Raw genomic sequence first — 24,757 nt, 5'->3', positions numbered from 1 at the left:
GAGGGCACATAACCCCATTCGACGTAATGTACATCTACCCCTGATTAGATAACTGGGTTTATATAATTTCTTTAATGTATTACAAATTGCAATGAAAAAGTCGTCCAAATTAAAATCAAATTAAATAGATTAAGAGTCAATATCTTAACTGGTAAAGATCTCAGGCAAAACCTAAAGGTTATTGGTTCAAGTAACTTGTGAAATAGGATCACATAATATGCTTTGATACTAGATATAAAGAGATATACGAGTTTAGGTCTAGAACCTCTTAATTATTTAAAAAAAAAATCAAATCAAACAAAAATTGTGACTGTAAAAGTCGTCCAAACATCTTTGGGTTCGCAAAATTATATCTATTGCTCTGGAGTCATCATCGTGGTACTATATCCGACTGTTTGATCAACCAACCCGTAGGGTCATTTCAACGTTTATATTTTCAAAATTATTTTTCATTTTGTTTTTAGTAATATCATAAGTTCAGATAAAATGGATTACTTCTAATCGTTAGTTGTGCAAGTGTCCGAGAAAACAAGAAGAGGTCCCTATTCCCAAAGAATAAAGACACTACAGCTAATAGAAGTGTAGGACTATAATAAAGAAAGACTTTTTTTAATAGTAATAAAAAGGACTTATTGATCTATTTTTTTTTTTAATAAAGAAGGACTTATTGATCATTTATAAGCTACAACGACTTTAATAAATTAATAACAAGTGGGTCTTTTATTTTTCTCTTGGTCTCCTTTCTTTATTTATTACGGCAAATTAGAATGGAAGTTATGACGACTGGTTCAAGTGACTCTTTATTTTATCCTATTCCTAAGTTTTATTTATTACTGCTTGCCATGAAAAAAAGTGCAAAATAAAAAATCAAATTAGTAAGTTTGGAATAAGTGTAATCATAATTTTATATGAACCCTAAAATCTTTAAACATCTAGATTAATCACATAATAAAATAAAAAGGAAGATTAGCAGAGTTTTTTTGTTGCAATGAGTTCTCTCTAAATGGTAGCTTGAATAAAAGACTAAAATCTGAGATAGAGTTTTGGTTTTTCTCTCTTTATTTGTAAACTTTTTATATTATGTATTTGGATACCTTACATTTTATAATGAATTAAAAGTATATATTTATAGATGGAGATGACCTAATTACCTTTTAAGATTTTCTTAGGATTAATTTCAACCATCCATAAACAAAAAAATTATTAAAAATTAATATTTATTTTTAATTAAATTGATCACCAAATGTATTAAGGAATAACAATATTTCAATAAAGAACGGATTACTATAACATCAGAAAAATGAAATATTCTTAACAATAATGTCTCGTTACATTTTATGGTCTTCTCTGGATCATGGTTAAGACTATATATGGTGTGTTGTATCTATATACTTATTTATGTAGTGATTTGCTTACGTGTCGTGTTCACAGCGAGTTTCACCGTTTTTTGCTTACGTGTTAGCTCCAGAATGAGTTTCAGCCGTTAAAAGACCGTTTAGCCATATTTTCCAATTACGTGTTATTTTTCTATTGGTTCTCATGTGATGACGTGTAAACAAAATACGTAAAATAAACTGACCTAAATTATTGTTGTTTATGCTTAATTTTGCTATCAAATCAAACCGTTTTTAAAATAAGATTAAACCAAAATTTTGAAAAAAAAAATTAATTAAAAAAGGAAATTTATCATTTCTAATGTCTTCGAAAACGTTAAGATTAAAAAAAATATTTCTATTTCTAATATCTTCAAAAACGTTTTTATAAAAATAAATTAAAAAGAAAAAAAAATTATTTCTAATATCTTCAAAAACTTTTTTATAAAAATAAATTAAAAAAAAAAAGAAATTTACCATTTTTAATATTTTCAAAATAATTTCATTTCTAATATCTTCAAAAACGTTTTTATAAAAATAAATTAAAAAAACAAATTTACCATTTCTAATATTTCGAAATAATTCCATTTCTAATATCTTCAAAAACATTTTTATAAAAAAAAAAAATTTACCATTTCTAATATCTTCAAAAAAGTTTTTATAAAAACAAATTAAAAAAAAAAATTTACCATTTCTAATATCTTCGAAATAATGTTTAGCGTCAGATTAATCATTAACAAAAGGAACTCAGTAAAATAATGTTGAACGATTGATTATTTTATGCTTTCAGAGCATCTTACAATTATTGATTAGGTATTACAAAAAGATAATAATTTCAGTGCTGTTAATTTCTTTTTTAGGAACAAACTCCACACTATTACGATGTTTTGCAACTCCAGCTGCTACTGAAGAACATTATCCTCAAATTCTAGGATGGATCAAACCTTTTCATCTAGATTATAGGCTGGCTATAAAGCGAACTTCAGAAAAATCATACACAAATTATTTACAAAGTATCGCTTTACGACATAAATCAATTGTGTTTGTTTTTTAACACAAATTTGTTTAACACTTTCTTTGCAGATGAAAAAAAATCCAGAAAAATTTGATTGCTTTGTCGCAACAGATCAGAAAAAGAAGATAGTGATGATGGCTCCGAAGATTTATCTGATAATGAAACCAGATGTAGAGAAGATTTAAAAGTTCAGCCACAATGAACGAAAAGAAAAATAGAATCTTCACAAACATCAACAGCAAAGTCTACAGAAAAAATGATGGAGAGAAAAAAGAAACACAAAAAAACAAAAACAAATCCAGCAAATCCAACTACGAAACGTAAGTTAAAAAGTAGTTTCATTCTTTAGGAAAAATAATATATTTGTTTCTCTACTGATTATTAATTATTTTAGGAACAAACTCAACAGTGACATTGCGTTCTGGAACTCCATCTATTACTGCAAAAGTCTATCATCAAAGTTTAGGATATGTCAATCCTGTTCAGCCATATTATGCATTGAATAGAAAGCAGCGAATCGAAATCATGAGAAAGAAAAAGGAAGCTGGAGATAAATCAAAACAAGGTATTCACTAAGCATCGTTTTATATTATAGATCGATTGACGTTTGTTTAATTAGTCAATTTTGATGATCACTTTCTTGACAGATCAAATAAATACAGAAGAATTCACTTGCTTTGTCGCTACAGATTCTGAAAAAGAAGATAATGACGATGAATCTGATGATTCTTCGGAAAGTGACAACGAAAGTAGCGAAGATGTACAAGTAAAATCTCAGCAAAAGAAAAGAAAAACAAAATTTCAAAATACAAAACCAGCAAAAACTACAAAAGATAACGACAAAGACACTCGCCATGGGCCATCTTCTCATTCGGTTAAAAAAAAACAAAAAATGAATTATATATAAATTATTCTTTACAATCATTTTAATAACAAAGTTTACGTATTCAATGATTCAGAATATGAAGATGAAGGTGATATGACTAACATGTGCGACCATAGTCAAGCATATATGTGGTTTGGAGAGAGACTAAATAAGAGATTCAAGAAAGTGCAACCAATTTTCACATTGTGTTGTCATCTAGGAAAAGTCGATATTCCTTTACTTTGAGATCCTCCAGACACTCTCAAGGCTTTATTATATAATAAAGATGATAGGAGCAAGAATTATCGAGATTTTATAAGAGCATACAATATGATGTACTCATTCACTTCTCTTGGTGGCAAAATTGATCACGCAGTAAACAACGACCGAGGGCTTTATTTGTTTAAGTTGTGCGGCGAAATTACCATCTTATCGGGGATATATTGCCACCTCCTGGTGAAACCCCATCCTTTATGCAACTATATATTCATGACACAGAAAATGAAGACAAGAATAGAATCACAGCATATGGGTAAAATATCTCTTATTTAGATTTTTATTGACAACTATAACTAATATTAGAACAACTAATGATTATAAACCAACTATATGCCAAAGAATATATTGAAGCAATAAAGGAGGCCAGTTTCTGGTGTTCTGCTAGATATACACGCAAATTGTTTGTTATCATGATTCTCTCAAATAGTGTAGGTTCAGTACTTGGAGTTTGGAATGTTTCATAGGAAATACTCTCTGAAGATATATTGTACCAACAAAAAAAAATACGGAATAAAGAAGGTATATATTTACCTATATAAACTTCTCTTAATATGTTCACAATTAAATATCTTAAAAATTTATTGTATTATTAATGACTCTAAATTCTGTAAATTGAACTTATACAATTAATTATACATTTTTCGTAGTTGGTACTAACAGAGGAACAGATAAATAATTTCACTATTTCGGAGATTGAAAAGTTAATGCGAACTCATGGAAATACTCTTGCCAATTTTGACGATATGCCAAAGCCAGACGATATCGAAATTGATAAATTCAACAATCAACTGCTCAACGACGAAAAGAATTACGATCAGGAACAACTACGCACAGATCATATTAAATACATGACAATGATCACAGAAGAACAGTTGGGTGTTTATAATAAAATTCTAAATGCTGTTCAAAGCAATAGAGGCGGCGTTTTCTTTGTATATGGCTTTGGAGGCACAGGCAAGACGTTTCTTTGGAGTGTTCTAGGCACAGCTTTGAGATCTAAAGGTGAAGTAGTCCTAAATGTAGCATCAAGCGGAATTGCTTCATTGCTATTAAAAGGGGTAGGACAGCCCATTTTAGGTTTGGAATTCCCATAAATGTCAATGACAGCACAACATGTTCGATGAAATCTGGTACACATTTAGCAGACTTGATCAATGAAACAAAGCTAATAGTTTGGGATGAAGCTCCAATGATGAGTAAACACTGTTTCGAAACACTCGACAAAAGCATGCAAGACATAATGATATTTGAAGAACCTTTTGGAGGCAAAGTCATTGTTTTTGGGGGAGATTTTCGTCAGGTTCTACCGGTAATACCAGATGCCTGCAGAAATATAACAGTAATGGCTGCTTTGAATGCATCAAAGCTTTGGAAAAAATATTAGGTTCTACGGCTAACCAAAAACATGCGACTACACACCGGTCTAAGTGAGAGTGATGCAAATGATATAAGCTCTTTTTCAAAATGGATTCTGGAAATCGGAGAAGAAAAAATAAATTAGCCTAATTATGGAGAAACTGAGATAGAGATTCCCAAAGACTTATTAATTAAAGACTATGATGATCCAGTAAAAACTATAGTAAGGGAAATATATGGAGAATCCTTTGCTAATAGAGATGACCCCCAAGTTTTTCAAAGAACGAGCTATTTTGGCTCCAACAAATCTGGATGTCGAGAGAATTAATGAGTATATGCTTACACAATTAAAAAATATTATTTCTTTAAAAATAAAATATATGTTAAAACGTCTTCCTACTAAATTTTGAATATCTCATACTCTCTAATTGTATAATTCTATAGGTGAGGAAATAGTTTATTTGAGCGCTGATAGTATCGACCCATCGGAAAGAGTGGTGATTCCAGAAGATGATATAGATACTTTGGACACAGATTTTCCAAAAGATATTGTCTACACACAAGAGTTCCTGAACAGCATCAAAATTTCAGGCTTGCCTAATCCTAGACTGGTTTTGAAGATCGGAGCTTCTATTATCTTGCTTAGAAACATTGACCCAAACGGAGGATTGTGCAATGGGATCCGGTTTATTGTTACTCAGTTAGCAAATCATGTTATCGAGGCAAAAGTGATAACATGAAAATCAAACAGTGATGAAGATGAAAAGGTTTTAATCCCAAAAAATGTTTGTTACTCCAGCCGATGCAAGATTCCCTTTCAAGATGCGCATAAGACAATTTTTAGTATCGCTTGCTTTTGCAATAACGATAAACAAAAGTCAATGTCAGACTTTGGAGAAGGTAGGATTGTATTTGCCAAAACCTGTTTTCTCACATGGTCAACTTTACGTTGCACTTTCAAGGATCACAACAAGAAATGGCTTAAAAATATTGATTACTGACAATAAAGGAGAACCGCAGAAAACTACAAAGAATATCGTCTACAAGGAGGTTTTTGCCAACATATAGATTATGTTTTCTTCAAAATTAATCTTTTTTAGTTTAATCATTTGTTTAGTGTTTAACTTCATTATTATTTAGGAGTGCTACACTATATATTATCTTTCATTTGATAAAAAAATAGCCAACAAATTTTTTTTTAAAAATAAACAATGCACAACAATAAAGATACAATAAATAAAGAAAAAAACATATAAAGGTTTAATTAACAAATATATTCTCTATTATTATCCTATTAAAACAAAATAAACAATACATAAAACGTCAAATACAATAAATACTAAAAAACTTTAAATACAAACAAAAAAAATAGTAAAAGAAACAATATATGTCTAAAAAACGTAGAACAATGACTAAAATATTTTAAAACAATTAAACAAAATTATTTCCATAGAAACATACATTTTTCTAATTTTTTTAGTATGTTATCATAATCGTCTACAAACAATAAAATGTATATTCAATAAAAAAAATAAACCAAATAAAACTACTACTATATTTTTAAAAAATCAAAAAAAAATTTATATCAGTCCGCGCCTTGCGCGGACAAGTTAACTAGTTTGTATAATGTAAGACGTGATAGTTTGATTCTTCAAAAAAAAGTTTTTTTATTCTAGGAAAGAACCCTAGTTAGTTATCTAAATGATGACATATACGGTCAGTAAGTGACGGAGGCAGCATATTGAGAGGTTGGTTAATTGACCCATGTCAAATAAAAAAAAATATATATACTTGTATTTTCTGAAATAAATAAATAAATTAAATGTTGAAAATCTAGCTTAATAATCCCTCTAAAATTTGCTCATAATATGTTGTAAATTAAAAATGATCTCCGTAAAAAATTTGGCTAACTCCGCCACTGTATACAGTTAAACTTCTATAAATTAATAATGTTGGACTGTAATATTCTATTAATTTCTAAAATTATTAATTTATCGATATAAACATCAATCCGAAAAACTAATTTGAAACCTAAAAAATATATTTATCACAAAAGTATTAATTTATCGAATATTAATTTATAAATGTTATACTATACTATTCTTTATTTTAAACTGAATTTAAAGCCGATATTGAGAAATATGGTTAAATCATTACATGGTTGCACATGAAGAGGAACAATTGTACTTATAAATTTTTGAGAAAACAAAATATGTCCGAAATCCTAAACAATGAAGAAGAACTTCGAGAGACAAAAACGCATACACGAAAGACTCGTGTTGGGTTTGGGCCAGACCACATAAATGGGATTTGAACAAACAAAAATGAGGCCCGAATCAAAGAAAAGTGAAAATATTTCTGATTCAAACTTCCACCGTGATGTTGTAGATTATAGTAGACAAATAAATTTTGACCAAAAAAAAAAAAAAAGTAGACAAATAATTTTGGTAAGAGTATAGTTTCCTTACTAAAATACTGATTTAAATAGCTTTTTAAAGTCATTGTTAATTTTGTATTTAGTAATGTCATAAGCTAAGGTCATAACTTCATTCATGTGCAAGTGTCCAAGGTAACAAGAACAAGTCCCTATTGACTATTGCCAAAGAATAAGACTATACAGCTCTGTATTCCCAACTAGTAAAATAAAGAATGCCCTATTGATCATTTATAAGCTACAACGACTTTAATAAGTTAATAACGAGTGGGTCTTTGTTTTTATTTCATTTTCTCTGAGTCTTTATTTTTTACTGAAATTTAGAATGAAAAGTCGTAGCGAATAGCAAATCAAATACTTAGCTTTAAATAACTAACTTATCATTACATTCTTAATTAAAATATAATCTGAACAATTTAATACTTCAATTCCATGTGCAGAACATTAATATTTACGTGCTATCCTCTAGAGTCTAGATCATGTTTAAGACTTAAACGACCTATATATATATATATATATATATATATATATATAAATTAATTGTGCGTTATATGTAAGAAATGATAACTTTGGTTACACGAAGAATAATATATGCAATTTTAAAATACTTGATAATCGTCAGGACAGTGTTTATAAATAGGTGGATTAGTAGTAATTATTCATGTTAAACTTTTTATATTATTTAAAAATAACTTATATGACTCTTATTATCTGCTGTTATATTTTTTGTTTTTTACTCTTTAACTCTTTTTTTTGTCATTTTTCAAAAGGTTAAAAACACTGATTCAAAGCTTCCATCTTTTGATAATGAATGAGACCAAGCGAATACATCCTATATTTATCTTGTCCTCTTTTCTTTATTTATTTAAACTAGTTTTGAGGGTTTATGGAAATTATGGAATTAAACAACACTTAAATATTTTAAGCTAAAAATTATTTTGTCTTTTTCGTTTTATTTTGTGAAAATTATATTGTCAATATTAAGGAATCAGTACTCAGATATGTTAATTTAGATATACGAGGTTATCTCAAGTAGCGTTAGAGATTGGAATGGGAGACAACTTACAAAACTTGGCCATGTGAACACTTGTTACTTCTCCAAGAAACCTGCTAAAGTAGGTTTGTTTTATTTTATTTCTCAAGTAATATAACTATCACAACCTTTAATTTTACTTTTTCCCTTTATATTCGGCTAAAAGTTCACTGAGTAGACATTTTAAAAAATAATTTTTATTTTGTAGATTATTACATGAAATACTATTACAAATAACAAAGAATATTTAAAATAGGAAAGGATATAATTGTCTTTCAAAACTATTAAAAAATGGAAAGTCTATATTTGTCATTTAATAGAGTATATTTACTATTTAATTTTTAAATATAAAGATATGATATTTTCTTATATTTTTTATTTCAAATAATATTATTTAATATATTCAATTAAAAAAACTCTAAATTATTCAAATGTGAAAAATCAAAATTAAAAGTTATGATAGTAAAAAATATTGAATACTATAATCTGCTAGATTTTACATGATCATATATATATTTTAAAAAATTATTTTATTAAAAAGTTTGACTTGAGAATTTTTTATTTTATTTTTAAATTCATGGTGGAATGAAAGTCTGGTGCATATTAGAATTAATGGTTTTAAAGTTATATTTACATCGAGTAAAAAACGGGCTAAATAAATGGTTTAATCTAATATGAACGAGTTATGATTCTAATTTTTGAAAATCTACAAAAAAAAATTGCAATTCAAAATAATAATTCTAAAAATAAGTGGTATACTTAATTTTATTAAATATTATAATTGTCAATGAGCTAAATAAACAACTTATTATGATTTGTCAACAAGATAAATAAACTGTTTATTTTGTTATAATTTTCCGTAACTAAAATTTCTAACTAAAAACTTTAAAATTAATTTCTAAAATAATATTTAAAATATTATAATTTCGCATATCACGCTATACGCGGATTAATTCCTAGTGAAGGATTAATATGGAATCCATTTGTCACATTTTAATCAAAATTACCTTTTTCCCTTGGACCTGCTTGGAACAAAATTATTACCAAATTCGAATAGGAATAGGATATAGAACGTATGGCAACTATATTTATTGTAATCATATTTATTGTAATCATCTTTTATTATTGTAATCTTCTCCAAATAATTGAATTACTGACCAACATAAATATTTTATGTTTTACTGACCAAATGAAAACTTTTCCCACGTCTTGTCATGTTATATGATAAAAATAAACTCCAGACACCAAGTTGGCATACTTGAATTATTATAACAGTTGGCTTGGATGTATAATTTTTAAATAACAGAGATTATGCTAAGAAGCTATGAAATTATATTATTATCCTACGACGACCTTTTGTGCCAATGTGACGAAGACTTTATATTGGGTCTTTTTTTACTATTATTATTTATGTCTATATCAACGTGGGAACGTGTATTTTGTATTTAAAGTTAAATAGTTTTATTGCAAACAAAATACTTTTATACAGACCATTTGTGCTTTTCATTGTTATAAGTTGGTTCTTGCAGTAAATAAGCACGTATGTTTTAGAAATGTTATTATATGCATAATTGAATAATTGATCATATTTAAAGAGGTCACCTAAATATTTGATAAACTAGAGAGCTCAACAAAGCTAATTTTGCCTATGACCATTTGTATATAATCAAAACAATTGACTTGAGTTCCCGCAAGCTCATAGTACAGACTGTCTTAAACATTATTCTAAGCCTTGTCTAATTGTTATACATTATCTCCCAACCTTTAATTATATATTTTTCTTCTTTTTTGTTTCTTTTATACTCTGCTAAAACTTACGTATAAAATTATATATATATTATACACACATATACAATGTAGAGAGTGAATGAAGCAAATTAACCTTATTGGAAAAATAAACGAGCGGTACCAAGTATGTTGAAAACAAAATATTGTCCGAAACCGAGTTGACATAATCAATCTTTATCCTATATTCTAGCTAGTGTTACGCTTTTAATATTACAAGTAGCACTGTGAATAAACTAAATCAAATACAGTTATTCTCAAACATTTTAGTATATGGGTATAGACTTTAGGAACCAGCTGGGCATTGTTAATTAATAATTGAAGATTTGGAAGTATTATACCATGAGGTCCATGACGACTATTTGTTGTGTACATAATAGTTGCGGTGACTATTTTTGTAGGGCTTTTAATTATCTATGCTCGCTGAAACGGTGTACACTTTAATAAGTTAATAACGAGTGGGTCTTTTATTTATTACTGCAATTAAAATCAAATTACTTAGCTTTGAATAATTAACTTATCATTACAGTCTTAACTTATCATTACAGTCTTAAATAACTTATCATTTAAATTCCATGTGCGGAGCAGTAACGCTTACGTGGTATCATGTTTAGATCATGGTTAAGGCTTTAAGCGACCAATATCTACAAATGTACTATGCGTTGTATGTAAGACGTGATAATTTTAGTTACACGAAAAATAATATGCAAATTTTAAAGGGAGATTTGGTTTAATATTTCAAACAATATATAAATTTTGAAAACTAACCCATTTTTTAAAAAGTTTGAAAACTAACTTTGCATTTAAAATTTCCAAAATACCCAAGATAAATCAAACAAATTAAATGATTTGTTTTAAAATTTAGTTATATTATTCTTGAGTGATTTAAAACTGAATGCAAACATATTATTTCAAAATTATTAGTTAAATTAAGACATTCTGGGGCATATGAAATTATTATGAATATTCATAGGTTGAATCTGTTTTAGTTTTTATAATTATTGTTCAATTTGGTTTTAGGTGTGACTTTGGATTTTGGTATTACTCTTCTGTTCTGCTTTCTATTGGTTTTACATGTAATTTCAAATTTTCTCATTTTAACATAATAGAATTTAGCTTTTGAGATCTGGTATTTCTCTACTTTTCAATTTTATGTGGAATTTTGTTTATGTACAATGAATCCAACAATTTTTCATGCTCCCATTTTACCTGTGTGCTGGTAAATTTTGAATTCCTGCTTTTGTATTGCATTCACCTAGGTTCATGGTAGAATATATTGATTGGATGCTGAAAATATATAATTCAACTAGAGTGGTATGTCTTAATTTCTGCAATTGGGTTCACAAATTGTAATTGGTAAGTAAATTCTTTTTGAATTACACTAGTAGATGTATATTTATATACTCCCTCCGTTTCACAAAAAGTGTCGTTCTGACACTTTTTTTTGTTTCAAAAAGAATGTCGTTTTAGAATTTCAATGTAATTTTTGACATAAAATACCATTTTTAAACTAAAAAAAATTCAGAAAATTAGTTATAAATATAATTCCAAAAGTTATTTTCTGCAAATTAATAAGGGTATAAGAGACCTTTTATCTTATTTCTTAATTTGTGTGCAGAATGTCAGAAGGACACTCTTTGTGAAACAGAAGGAGTATAATATTATTATTTAGGAGAATGCCTTATTACAATATATATTCTATTCCGAAATTAATAATCAAAACTCAATATATTAATTGTATTAATAAATTCTTAAAATTCATTGTAGGTATAATTATCCTGTTAATTAATTAATAAGTTAGTTTTCAAACATTTTAAAACAGGATTAGTTTTCAAAATATATAAAAATTTTGGAATATTAAATCAAATTTCCTCAATTTAAAAATACTCAATAATCACCGATATAGTGTTTATAAATGGGTAAATTAGTAGTAATAACTCATGTTAGACTCTGTAATTGTGGACTGAATAGTTTCTTCAAAATAAAAGATTCTTATAAGTTATAAATAATATACTTTAAGCCAGCTGTCATTCTTTTATTGCACGCAAAAGTTGTTTTAATTTTGCAATTGTTTTTAAAAAATATTGTTAATTATTACTTAACTATCAGTTGGATTGTGAGCGGTTTTGTTTGTTACTTTTTGTTTAAAGGGGAGTTGTGAACTCATTTACAACCAAATGCGTAATATTTTTTTTTCTTTTGATTCGTAGTAATTTATATAGTACTATATTTTACAAATATTCTAAACATTTTTGGTTAACAAGAAAATATGTACATTAAAACTTCTTTGAATTAATACTCTCTAAATTAATAAAGACTCTATGATAATAATTCTTCAGGTTATTAATAAATACTTTGTGATAATAATTATAGAGTAATTGCATAGAAAAAAAACAAGCAGAAAAATAAATACCGGGTAACTTCTATTGGAGGAAGATTGCATTGTTTGACATGTGTGTCGTGGTTGATTAAGATAGTGATATATGTCAACATAATAATATGAATTTTCCATTTTCAATGTTTTTTTTTAAAAAAAACTAATAAATCAAAGAAAATACGAAAAAAATAAAACTACAAAATTGAAAAAATGATAACTATCAAAATCTATATAAAATAGAAGAATAATATATTTATTTAGATGGATATTTATGGTAATATAAATCAAATTTAAAATTTTTAATTGTGAATTAAATATTTAATTAAAAAATAAATTATACAGGTTTTAGTTATGAATATTATCAGTTTAAAATCCATATTTTATATTTTACCCGCATGAGATGCTGAACCTAATCTAATTATCTATATGTGTAATTACGTATAAATAATATTCTATTTTTAGTATTATAGATACTACTCCCTACATTTTGATATAAACGTTGTTTTAATCATTTGAATTAAAGACATGTTTTGTTTTTGTTTTCTTTTACATCATTTGAAAACAAGTTAAATATTCCGTTCTTTAAAATTCAAGCAGTTTTCAAACAAAATTCAGTTTTATTCTGAACTTTTTTTTTGTTTTTTTTTTTTGAGCATAGACTTTTTAAAGTCTCAAGTACTGTATATCTCAGGATTTAGAAAAAGAAATAAACAAAACTATAATAACTGTTTAGTTCTTTTTCTTCTCTCAAGTCTCCTTCATAATTTGCCCATTTGGCAATTGACTGAAGTTGCAAAGGAGACGCAGAGGGATTGCTTCTTCTCCGGGGAAACAGGTCAGAATCAATTCCTCTCGGATAAATGTTTGATTACTGATTTTCCCTACAGTAAAGATCGAACCTTTCTTATCCAATTGTCTTAGCCTCTTAGGTTTGATTACTGATTTTCCCTGCAAAACAGATCGAACCTTTCTTATCCATTGTCTTTGGTTTGATTACTGATTTTGGTTTTGGATTCGCTTCGAGTAACTTTGACCTGTAGAATTTCTGTAAAAATCCCATTACTTTTTAACCAAGCTCTGCGACTATTGAAGCTGTTACTTGCTTGAATCATTGATTTTGTTTTCATAGCCTGACCTGCGAAAAAGAGGGAGACAGAGATGGTAGGGAGTAGTAAATTGAGTGTGCATTTAGGTGAATCTCAGATATGTATCATTGTGTTAAGAACTATGCAGTTTCTTGTTATTTTTTTTGGTTTATTTTGATTGTTTCTTGGAGCAATTTGTTCAGATCGTTTTCCTTTTCTCAAGATTTTGCAGATTGTGTGCTGAGAAGAAAGCGTTTTGAGGCGTCATGGTTTCCGAGGAGCAGACGCAGACACAGGCGGATAATAAGCCAGTTGATCCATATCCAGAGGAGAAAATCCATTCATTCCTTGAAATCGTGAACAGTTTGCAAGAGACAGTTAGTAAATCTCTGGGAGAGGGAGGAACACTGAGGAAGCATAGGAGTGCTGGTCCTGAGCTCGCTCAGGCTCATGCCCCAGAGAAGGCTCTGAACAAACTGTTAAGTCTCCAGTATCCTAAGAAGAATACGGAGGAACTGCATATCTCTAAGCTGCAACGTAATCTCCGTTTGCTCAGGGAGGATGTAGTTAAGCTGCAAGATCTTCGCAGCGAAGTTGCAGAGGAGGTGAAGAAATATATTACGCCGCTTAAAGAGCTGCTTAATAAAGTTGCAAAAGAGGAGAAGAAGTCTCCCAAACCTCCGTTGACCAAAGGTATGAAGAAAGACTTGGAGGTTATCAACAAGAAGATCTTTAACCTCATGTGTCAGGTCCCTTTGCTGCCAAACAAACGCAAGAAAACAGGAGGTTTGGATTCTGAGGATGTCGAGATTAACAGTGGCAAAGGTATTGTTTGCTTGCAAGGCATCCATGCAGATAAAGACTATCTAAAAGGAGACGCGGTTTACAGATACGTGCAAGGCGAGTTTGAGAAGCTTGATGTTAAAAAGAAGATCTACCTGCTGAGTTTCGCGGTGTTCCCAGAGAATCAAGAGGTGAACAGAACGATGCTGATGTATTGGTGGATCGGGGAGGGCCTTCTGGATTATAAAGTCCAACCAGGCGAAGAGAAACCAGAAGATGTCGTCAAGAAGATTCTCAAGGAGTTCACGGATAGAAACTTGATTGAACCTGTTGAAAACAAAGGCAAAGTGGAGCCAAATAGCTACAAGATGAGCCCTTTTGTGCATTCTTCGGTTGTTCTTATATCGCAGGAGATAGGACTTTTTAAAATGTATGAAAAAGGGGAAAAGCCAGCCATGACAAAATCAGGCTTGTATAAGGTTTGCCTCGTGGAAGAGTCTTCAAGCCAAAAAGAAGCAAAAGCTAAAAAAATGCCGGCAGTGGGCATCGAAACAGTGTTCAATGTTTCTGAGAGGTTCCCGGATTTCACATTCAAGTGGTTCTCGGAGGATAAATCATCAGGGACCAAGAAGATCAATCCTCTATCAAAAACTACGTATAAGATGCTCAAGGTTTTCTATTTGGGTAGATGGGAGAGAACAGCGAAGCGCCACATCGAGGTAGAGAATCCTGAGCTCATGAAATACTTGAAGCATATGACGAAACTCAAACTTCTGAGTTTTCAAGGGATCTCAAGAATTGAAAGACTTGACGATGCTGTCTGTAAGCTTCATGAGCTGATCATCTTGGACCTCAGAGCCTGCTATAATCTGGAGAAACTTCCAGACAAGATAGATTCACTCAAGGCGCTGATCTACTTGGACATTACAGACTGCTACATGATAGATCGGATGCCAAAGAGGTTGTCCTGGCTGGACGACTTGGAGGTTCTCAAGGGCTTTGTGGTTAGTGATGCTGAAGAGGAAACGGTCTGCACTCTAAAGGAGTTGAGTCACTTGAAGAAGCTGAGAAAGCTAACCATTACAATAAACAAAGGAGGTTTCACTGTAGATGATCTGTTCATGGCTATTATTAATTTTGAGAGTCTAGAAAAGCTAAAAGTTGCTTGGGGAGGTATAAATAAACGTCCAGAGAACAAGGAAAAGGTCATAGCTGGTGGAAAGAAGCAGGAAAAAAAGGATGAGGGCGAAGATGGAGGAAACAAGCAGGAAGGTAAAGACGAGGTAACCGCTCCTGCGGATACAAAGAAACAGCAAGGGATGTTGGAAAGAGCGGTGACCAGGATCTTCGGTGATAAGAAAGATTCCGGAAAACCAGGTATTCCCACTACATTGAAGAAACTGGACCTGCAGTGTTTTCCTGATCCAGATCTTCCCACTTGGCTTAGGCCTAATCAGCTACAAAATCTGGAAAAACTCTACATTAAAGGAGGAACGGAACTTACCGGATTCGGAGAATTACCTGCGGGACCATCATGCAGAGTTAAGGTATTACGTCTGAAGTTTCTTCCCAAGCTAAAAGTGGAGTGGAGGGACCTGAGCAAAAAGTACTTTCCAAATCTGGAATTCTTGGAGAAGTATCAGTGCCCTAACGTTAGTTTCTGCCCCTGCGATGGAATTGGAATATGGCGCAAGCCCTGAAACACATCAAGTGTAAGCAGCTCAGAACTGCGAGTTTATCTCTTTTCTCAAGTTTTCTTTCCTTTTGGTTTGTTGTTGTTGTTGTTGTTGTGTGTTGCTTTCTAAGATGTTTTGCTGATTTGGCTTTCAAGTGTTGTTGTTGTTGTGTGAACATTTGAATAAAGGAGTTTGGAGTGTTTGATTTGCTTATTCTGTGACTGTTATATATGTGTTCTAATAAGACATGTATTATCTGAGAAGATGTACAATCTCTATATCTACAACTGCAGAGAGTGGCTAAGAACAAGGAGCTCTGATTAACTGCAGCTGCAAGAGAAACTTTCTGTTATCTATTCTCTTCTGATAAGGTCAACAACACTTAAAGATTGCAAGGTCAAAGAAACATTGTTCCTTTCAAGAAACTCTTCTCAGAGATTCTGATTTATTGATACAACAGCAGAGTGACAAACTGACAACATCAAGAAAAAAAAAGACAAACACATACAAGAAGAAATCAAGAGAAACAAAAGCAAGCTTGATGACAACCATCACTGACACGGCTCTGCAATCTTGAGCCAAGAGGTTGAGTCAAGTTCATCCACTAGTCAGAGGCGGATCCTGTTGGTTGGTTTCGGTTGTTCCATCGGTAGAATCATTGGGGCCAACTTCATCGTCGAGGAAGACAGGATCAAGCTTGGCCAGCAATTTAGCAGCCAGAGGAAGACCACGAGACTTGTTCATCAGGTCATCTATGCATTTCTTGTCGTTCCTTGGAGGTTCCTTATCGTGGTCTTCAATCACTGCCTCATAGATATTCCAGACACTCTGATCATCAGACAGAGGCCAAAGACGATGAATCTCATGTTCCTCTGCAACTAGCTTCCTCGCCAATGTCTCAACCCTGGTGGTGTATATGACTCTCCCACCAGACCCTTTAGGGAATCCATCTGAAAGATGCTTTCCCCATTTCTTATCCTTTTTGAGTTTCTCCACATCTTGTTCTTGAAGAATCTGGTTCAAGTCCTCTTCTCGGACATCATCAAACACAATCAGATACTTCTTCCACCTCAGATTCAAGTGAAGCGCATAGAGCAGAGCTAAGAACTCCTTGTCTTCCTTCGTCTCTCCGTCATTGTTGCCAGATTCCTTATAATCATGAAATTCTTGTACAGCCTCGTTCTTGATGGTTGCCAACACCTTATCTTGGACTCCAAGATCCTTCAAGATCCTCTTCAACAGAGATATCTTCTTGTCCTCTCCGTCCTTTGTCTCCTCTTTGCTGTACATAGAAACCCAAATCCCCGGGGCGTAAACACTCTTGACTTCGTATTTGTTGAATATCGCCTGGCACAATGTTGTCTTCCCCACACCGTATTCTCCAAGAACCACAAGACTCTTGAACTCCTTGTAGACCTTCTGATCCAGCAAGAAGTTCTCCAGCGACTTGATCTCGTTCTCAAAACCGTGGATTACATATTCCTTGTTCTTCTTATTTTCGTGTTTCGGAAGCTCGGAGAAGGTTTCCACACGATCATCCTCCATCTTCGTCTTCGACTCTGCTTGTTTAGAAGAATCATCCTCCATCATCTTCGTCTTCGGGTCTTCTTGTTCAGAAGTATCTTTCTTCTTTTGGAGTTTTTGATGCCATGTTTCATATTTTTCTTGGAAGCGTATTATGAATTCGCGTTTGTCTACTGGAGGTTCTACCGGCTTTGGATTTTCTGTAGCCATATTCAAGCAAAGCTAACACAAGAGAGAGAAAAATGCAGGAATGGTGATGGGGAAGAAGGAAAGAAAAAAAAGGATAGGAGGAATAAAAGAGAGTGAGAATCACATTTAAAAGTAGTTTAATTGCAACTTGTTTGATGTGTTTTAGATCAAGAAAATTACTCACCTATATAGTCTCATTTTGATCAAATAACCAAGAAAAAATAGTAAATTTTAAAATTTTAAAAACTTCTATGAAAAGAAGAAAGAAAGAATTACAAATTAAGCAAATATATTTAAAAAGAATTTAAACACTATAACGAATGTAAAACTGAAACAATAATGTTAAATTCATAATTACTACTTTTTTAACATAAAAAGAAAAAGGAGATATACACATTATACATACATTAACGTATAAAATTAAAAGGATATACTTTAGCTAAAAATATTATACGATTAAATTTTAAAATTATTAAAAAAGGAAAAAGATAGTTTAGAAAATATATTTTAAAAATTCATATTAGATCTTAAACAATAATGTCAAAAAAGGAAAATTTAAATTAGATTTTGACACATGTTTAAAAAAAGTCTTATAAAGAGAAAAATCAAATAGGATAATTTTTGTTTGTTATGCACAGAAAAAGTATAGTAAAGAACAGAAGAAAAATAAAGATAATGTGTCTTTATGTTTGTCCATTTGGACTCTAAATAGTTATTTACTTAATAAGCTATACTTTTACTTTTATCTTCTATTTTTGTTACTTAAATTCAAATGATCTGTGTACTCTTAACATTAAGTCATTAACTATTAACATTAACTATAAATATCAAAGTACACAATACACCGTCTCCACGTGCATAGATTAATCGAGGCGTTGGGAAAATATAATTACAATCCCTACATTACATTTGACGACAAAAAAGCCCTACATTTTTTTTTTGTAACAAAAAAGCTCTACATTTATAGTCACCTCAATATTATTGACACAAATAGTCGTCATGGTAATACTTCCAAATCTTCAATTATTGCCCAGCTGGTTCCAAAAGTCCATAACCATTACTTAAATGTGTGAAAATAAATATCCAACTAACTATGATTGAATTAATTTATGCACAGTTGTACACTTGTACTTGTAAATTTTAAAATAAATAAAGTATGTCACCTCGGTTCCCGGCAATATTTTTAGCAGAGTATAAAAGAAAAAAAGAAAACTAAAAAGAAAAAGAAAAATATTAAAGGTCGGGAGATAATGGATATCAATTACTCCAGCTTTTTTTTTTTTGTGACATCAGCATTCATTAATCACGGTATCAACTACTCGAGTTAAGGTTCTAAAATAGTGATGTATAATACAGTCTGTAATATAGAGCCAAATTTAGCTTTGAGCTCCGTTGTTTTTTTTTTCGTTGTTTATCAAAGATTTTCTTGACCTCTTTAAATATGATCAATTATGCATATAAAAACATTTCTAAAACCTACGTGCTTTTAATTACTGCAAGAAACCAATTAACAACAATAAGCACAAATGGTCTGTATAAAAGAAAAGTATTTCGTTTAGCAAAAAAAAAGTATTTTTAAAATGTATTTAACTATTCGTATAAATACAAAATAGCCGTTCCCACGTTTAGAAACATAAATAATAATAAAAAACGGCGACAAAAAAATAATAATAAAAAACGACCCAGTATAAAGTCGTCGTCACATTGGCACGAAAAGGTCGTCGTAGAAATAAATACACTTTTATTATTATTTTTAAAAAGACACATCCAGGATCCGACCTATTTTAAATATTAATATTAAATTCAAGTTTGCCAACTCGGTTTCTCGTAATATTTTTTTATCATCACATGACAGGACGTGGGAAAAGTATTTAGTTGGTCAGTAATTACGTTGGTCAGTAAATTCAATTATTTGGAGACATTAGATGTTTACAAGAAATGTAGTGGCCCCTACGTTCTATATCCTATCTGGATTTGGTAATTATTTGGAGTAATTCCAAGCAGGGTCCAAGAGAAAAAAAAAAGGTGATTTTGATTCAATGACAAATGGATTCTTTAATTCATTATAGATAATCCTACATTGAACAATCATCATACGAACTTTTTTATTTATATTAAAGAGAGTATAAAGGAAAAAAGAATTAAAAAGAATCAAAGGTTGTAGATAATAATATGAATTGAGAAATAAACAAAATAAATGTATGCACCCACTTTAGCAGGTTTCTTGGAGAAGTAACAAGTGGTCACATGGGCAAATTTTGTACGTTGTCTCCCATTCCAATTTGTAACAGTGAAGAGAACAAGATAAGTATAGAATATTTATGTATTTTCGTTTTAAATAATATAAAAAGAACAACTAAATAAAAAAGAAAGAGACTTAGAGCTCTGCGAACATGTTTGACTAACCTCAAGGTGCCTCCAATGGCTGTCCTCCAAGAATAACTCAAACTTTCGCACAAAAAAAAAAAACAGAAAAAAGAAACAGAAGAAGAAAAACCAAAATCCCTTTAGATGCGCCTGTGTTGTGTCTGAGATTCCATCAGTTCTTTCTTCTCTTGTTCCAACAAATCAAGAACTAAATCAGTTTCAAGAATGGTGGACGCAATCCCAAAGCCAATAAAAGACATCTGGGACGCATGGAGCATCCGAAGTATCTTAATCTTCAGTCTCAGCCTCCAAACATTTCTCATTTTCTTTGCACCTCAAAGGAAACGCACATCAAGAAAAATCCTACTCTCTTTCATCTGGTCAGCTTACCTTCTCGCCGACTGGGCAGCCAATTTCGCCGCCGGACAAATCTCAGATAGCCAAGGAGACGACCCGGAGCCCGGAGAACCGGCCAAGAACGGAGAATTATTAGCTTTCTGGGTTCCTTTCTTGCTCTTGCATCTCGGTGGTCCAGATACAATCACTGCCCTTGCTCTTGAAGATAATGAGCTATGGCTAAGGCACTTGCTGGGTCTTGCCTTCCAAGCAATTGCAACCCTGTACGTGCTTCTTCAGTCGCTACCCAACGCTCTTTGGAAACCCACTGTGCTAGTGTTTGCGACAGGAGTGATCAAGTATGTCGAGAGGACATTAGCTTTGTACCTGGCGAGTCTTGACAAGTTCAAGGATTCCATGATTCAGCGGCCAGATCCTGGACCAAACTACGCGAAGCTCATGGAGGAATTCGCGGCCAAGAAAGTTATGAGGATGCCTACACAGATCATCAAGATGGAAGAGCCTGAGAAAGACCCAAGAGCCGATGCTAAGGTTAAGCCTGATGAGCTGACCGAGCTCAATATTCTCCAATACGCCTACAAGTACTTCAACATCTTCAAAGGTCTTGTGGTTGATCTCATATTTACCTTTCAACAACGAGCTGAGAGCCAGCGATTCTTTAGCTCACTTGAAGCAGATGAAGCTCTAAGAATCTTAGAGGTTGAGCTCAACTTCATCTACGAAGCTCTTTACACGAAAGCCGAGATTCTGCATAATTGGATAGGAGTCAGCTTCAGGTTCATTGCCCTGGGATGTCTCATAGCAGCCCTCCGCATATTCCAATACAAGAAAAAGGACCAATACGTTGGATTTGATGTTGGCCTTACTTATGCATTGCTGATAGGAGGGATAGCTCTGGATTCCATTGCTCTTATCATGTTCTGTCTATCTGACTGGACGTTTGTCAGATTGAGGAAAATGAAGGACGAAGTGGACGATGATGACAACTGGTTAGACAAAACTCTCAACTGGATTCTTAAGTGGATCCTGGGGGTCAGAAGAAAGTTGAAGACAGAGAAGTACAAATGCTTCAAGAGTACCGAGGATAAACCGGACAAGGAAGATAATTGGCTCGTCAAGATTCTAAAATGGGTGGGCAGATTCATGGGGTTGGGTAAGAAGGAACACACAAGCCCCAAGAGTACCAAGGATGAAACGTCTCGTGAAGTGGACACGGGGCACAATGAGGCCAACTGGTTCGGAAAGATTCTAACCCGGATGCTCAGTTTCATGGGGTTGGAGAAGAAGAAACACACAACAAGCTGCGAGAGTAACAAGGACAAAACGTCTGGTGAAGAGGACAATAAAGATAACAGGTTCCAAAAGTTTCTAATCAGGATCCTCAGTTCCATGGGGTTGCAGTGGAAGGAACAAGAAAGCGTCAAGAAGGAGAAAACGTGTCATGAAGTACTCGACACTTTTTTTCTGTCACGCAGGTGGTCTGAGTACGTGCATGCACACAACTTGATCGAATACTGCCTATGGATAAGGCCACAACGAATCCACCATACCAAGGGTTTCATACACATGTCATTTAGCTGGATTATCAAAGTCCTCCTCATCAGATTCATCTTCAAAGGAATTGGAAAAGTCATTGCATTCTGCTTCAGGGAAATAAACCAGGGAATTGAAAAGATTTACAAGTGGGGTGACAATAGGATAAGTCTCAGCTGCAAGGATAGCAAATGGTTGAATGAAGATGCTATTAGGGGCTCCATCTACTGGTTATTTATCCTTGCTCATATGTTTGGATATCTAATAAGAAAATTCATGGACTTCTTCGGAATCCAAGCTCAGCTAGAGGAGATGATCTTCACATCCAGTGATCGTCTCACCCTGGATCTGTGGGAACACATATTCGAAGAGGTTAGATCGAAATCCCGCTCAGCTGACGACTCAGAAAGCGCCATGAGGGTATCTTCAGCTAGAGGTGACTGGACTCTACGAGCTATACAAGGCGAAGACGCAGCAACTGAAAAGCTTCTACGGTATGTGTTGGAAATGGATTATGATCAGAGCCTTCTTGTGTGGCATGTCGCCACTGAGCTCTTATACCAAACAGAAAAAGGCACTGAAGAGAACCATAGCTACCGTGAGTTCAGCAAAGTGCTTTCAGACTACATGATGTACCTCATGATGATGCAACCAACTCTGATGTCAGCTGTTGCTGGTATTGGAAAGATAAGGTTCCGGGACACGTGCGAGGAGGCTAAGAGGTTCTTCAAAAGGAGGCATATCAATAACGGAAACATAAAGACGGCCAGCGATGCGATCATGTCCGTGAAGTCTCCGGCGAAAGCTGAACCTATCGACGTGAAAGGTGATAGAAGCAAGTCAGTGCTGTTTGACGGGAGCATGCTAGCTAAGGAGCTGAAGGGTATAGTCAAGGAGGACAAGGACGACACAAAGATGTGGGAAATGGTGAGCAAAGTGTGGGTTGAGTTGCTTTCTTATGCAGCAACTAAATGTGGAGCTATAGAACACGCAGCTCAGCTCAGCAAAGGTGGAGAACTCATAACCTTTGTTTGGCTATTGATGGCTCATCTTGGATTAGGAGACCAATTCCAGATCAACCAAGGAGATGCCAGAGCCAAACTGATCATAGGCAAGTGATCACACACAAAAAAAAAGTAGCAGCAACATTAGTATCCTGTTGCTTCAGTTGTGTTTTCTTTTTGTATAAATTTTGTTTCAAAAGGGTATTGTCTTGAACTGTTTGGAGCTATCATACCATTACCAGAAACTATCTGTTCTTGAATAATCTGCATTGTAACTCCTTTCCTTCTTGTTTATCCACTGATTGGCTGATAAATTGATTTTATGGGAGCTTCATTGATTCCTGTGATACTCTCCAAAAGGCTGTTACTTTTACATCCTACAAAATAAGTAAACAAGGAATTTTAAAATTCCAATTTAGAGGAAATCGGACAAAGCATGTAAACTCTTGTTATGTCTTTGAATGCTATATTGTCTACAAGGTATCAGTGATACTGAATATCATCCAATCAGAATCTTAACTTAAAACTGATGCAATCGAGAAACTCAGGTTCAAATCCGTGATACATATTTACCCTAAACGGCGAATTTTCAACGCTTAAATCATCAATTGGAGAGTACGGGAAAAAAAAATTCATATGAAACTCAGATCATGAATCGTTTCCACGAACCTTCGTTATCCCTTCAATTTCTTTCTGGCATTCTCTCTTTTTCTCCGAGAAAAAAAAAAGAATTATGAACACTACAGAGTGTTCAATTCGCAGCGATGGAATTTCAATTTCAATTTCGCACCTAGGTTTTTTTGTTTTTCTTTTTTTTTCGGCTGTTCTTGACTAAATATAGTGAAAAAGGTAAATTATGAACAAACTATTTTTTTTGTTTTCGGCTGTTTTTTCGTTTTGTCAAAAACAAAATACAGTAGTGAAAAAGGGTAAATTGTCTCAAATCTCAATAAAATTGTTTCGTGACAATTGTTGACAAAAATGAAAATCAAACATTTTGTCTTTCTAAATAAATAATGCAAATGTTGTTGGTGTTTTTTCCCGACAAGATAAAACTAAAACAGTTTGTTCTCAAATTTATAGAACACGTTATTTTTTTGCCACTTTTTTTTCGACATTTTTTTTTCTATCTTAAATTTGAGGTTTTACACTTAAATTACCCACATAATCAAACTATCTGCTAAATTATTGAGTTACTCCGTATAAAATTTAGCATAAAGGAGAAGCTTTTTTTTTTGCATCGACAGCAAGAAAAGTAGTTTTTAATCTTTGATATTTTCTTTTTTGGTCAATGGTCATTAAATAATGACTTTAGTAAAAAAGAATATGAACCCGGGACAATCTTTAATAATACACAACAATTTTTTTTAGATAACCATAGCAATCATACTTTTAACAATTATTTTTAAAATCCTAGTCTAAAAATTCAACTTCGACTTTAGTGGTTCCATGCATTATTTACTAAAACGACGCGAGCTCAACTAATGACACTTGAACTATTTAATAAATTGTAATTATTATTCAACATATTTACATTATAAAAAAGACCAATAGTTAAGTCGTTTCACAAGTCTCAACACCCCGCCCAAAAAAATGACGCATTAATTGTTAAAAGAGAGTGAAAATGCAAATTAATTCTTATTAAAAAAAAACAAAATACAGCTAGACCTGAGCCGCTGAGTCGTCTCTCTCTCCCTCCCGAGTGAGCTTCTGATTAAACAA

At 32.3% G+C, this 24,757-nt stretch overlaps 3 protein-coding genes across 4 annotated transcripts; 2 read left to right on the top strand and 1 right to left on the bottom strand.

The window, feature by feature from the left end:
• The first annotated feature begins 13,226 nt into the window (after positions 1-13,226).
• Positions 13,227-16,305, top strand: LOC18015964. Of its 2 annotated transcripts, none has more exons than XM_006398160.2 (2): positions 13,227-13,352; positions 13,835-16,305. In XM_006398160.2, the coding sequence occupies exon 2, from the start codon at positions 13,869-13,871 to the stop codon at positions 16,083-16,085; it is 2,217 nt and encodes a 738-aa protein (XP_006398223.1). In that variant the 5' UTR covers positions 13,227-13,352; positions 13,835-13,868; the 3' UTR covers positions 16,086-16,305. The 2 variants fall into 2 exon arrangements, with proteins under 2 accessions (XP_006398223.1, XP_006398222.1); XM_006398159.2 differs by having other exon boundaries at positions 13,243-13,352; positions 13,826-16,305.
• A 150-nt stretch (positions 16,306-16,455) lies between these two features.
• Positions 16,456-17,905, bottom strand: LOC18015963 (probable disease resistance protein At5g45490). The gene has a single exon (XM_006398158.2). It carries the CDS (start codon positions 17,793-17,795, stop codon positions 16,659-16,661), a length of 1,137 nt encoding a protein of 378 aa, XP_006398221.1. The 5' UTR covers positions 17,796-17,905; the 3' UTR covers positions 16,456-16,658.
• Positions 17,906-20,131: 2,226 nt separating this feature from the next.
• LOC18015962 lies at positions 20,132-23,375 on the top strand. The gene has a single exon (XM_006398157.2). It carries the CDS (start codon positions 20,367-20,369, stop codon positions 23,148-23,150), a length of 2,784 nt encoding a protein of 927 aa, XP_006398220.1. The 5' UTR covers positions 20,132-20,366; the 3' UTR covers positions 23,151-23,375.
• The last annotated feature ends 1,382 nt before the right edge of the window (positions 23,376-24,757 follow it).

This window comes from Eutrema salsugineum, unplaced genomic scaffold (assembly GCF_000478725.1).
Source record: "Eutrema salsugineum unplaced genomic scaffold, Eutsalg1_0 scaffold_20, whole genome shotgun sequence".
Taxonomy (NCBI): domain Eukaryota; kingdom Viridiplantae; phylum Streptophyta; class Magnoliopsida; order Brassicales; family Brassicaceae; genus Eutrema; species Eutrema salsugineum.
The sequence above is the reverse complement of the archived record's forward strand: the minus strand, read 5'-3'. Positions and strand labels throughout refer to the sequence as shown.

Bases quoted from the DNA above. Each gene is read 5' to 3' on its own strand.
- LOC18015962 (XM_006398157.2), top strand. From the start codon at position 20,367: ATGGTGGACGCAATCCCAAAGCCAATAAAAGACATCTGGGACGCATGG.
- LOC18015963 (XM_006398158.2), bottom strand. From the start codon at position 17,795: ATGGCTACAGAAAATCCAAAGCCGGTAGAACCTCCAGTAGACAAACGC.
- LOC18015964 (XM_006398160.2), top strand. From the start codon at position 13,869: ATGGTTTCCGAGGAGCAGACGCAGACACAGGCGGATAATAAGCCAGTT.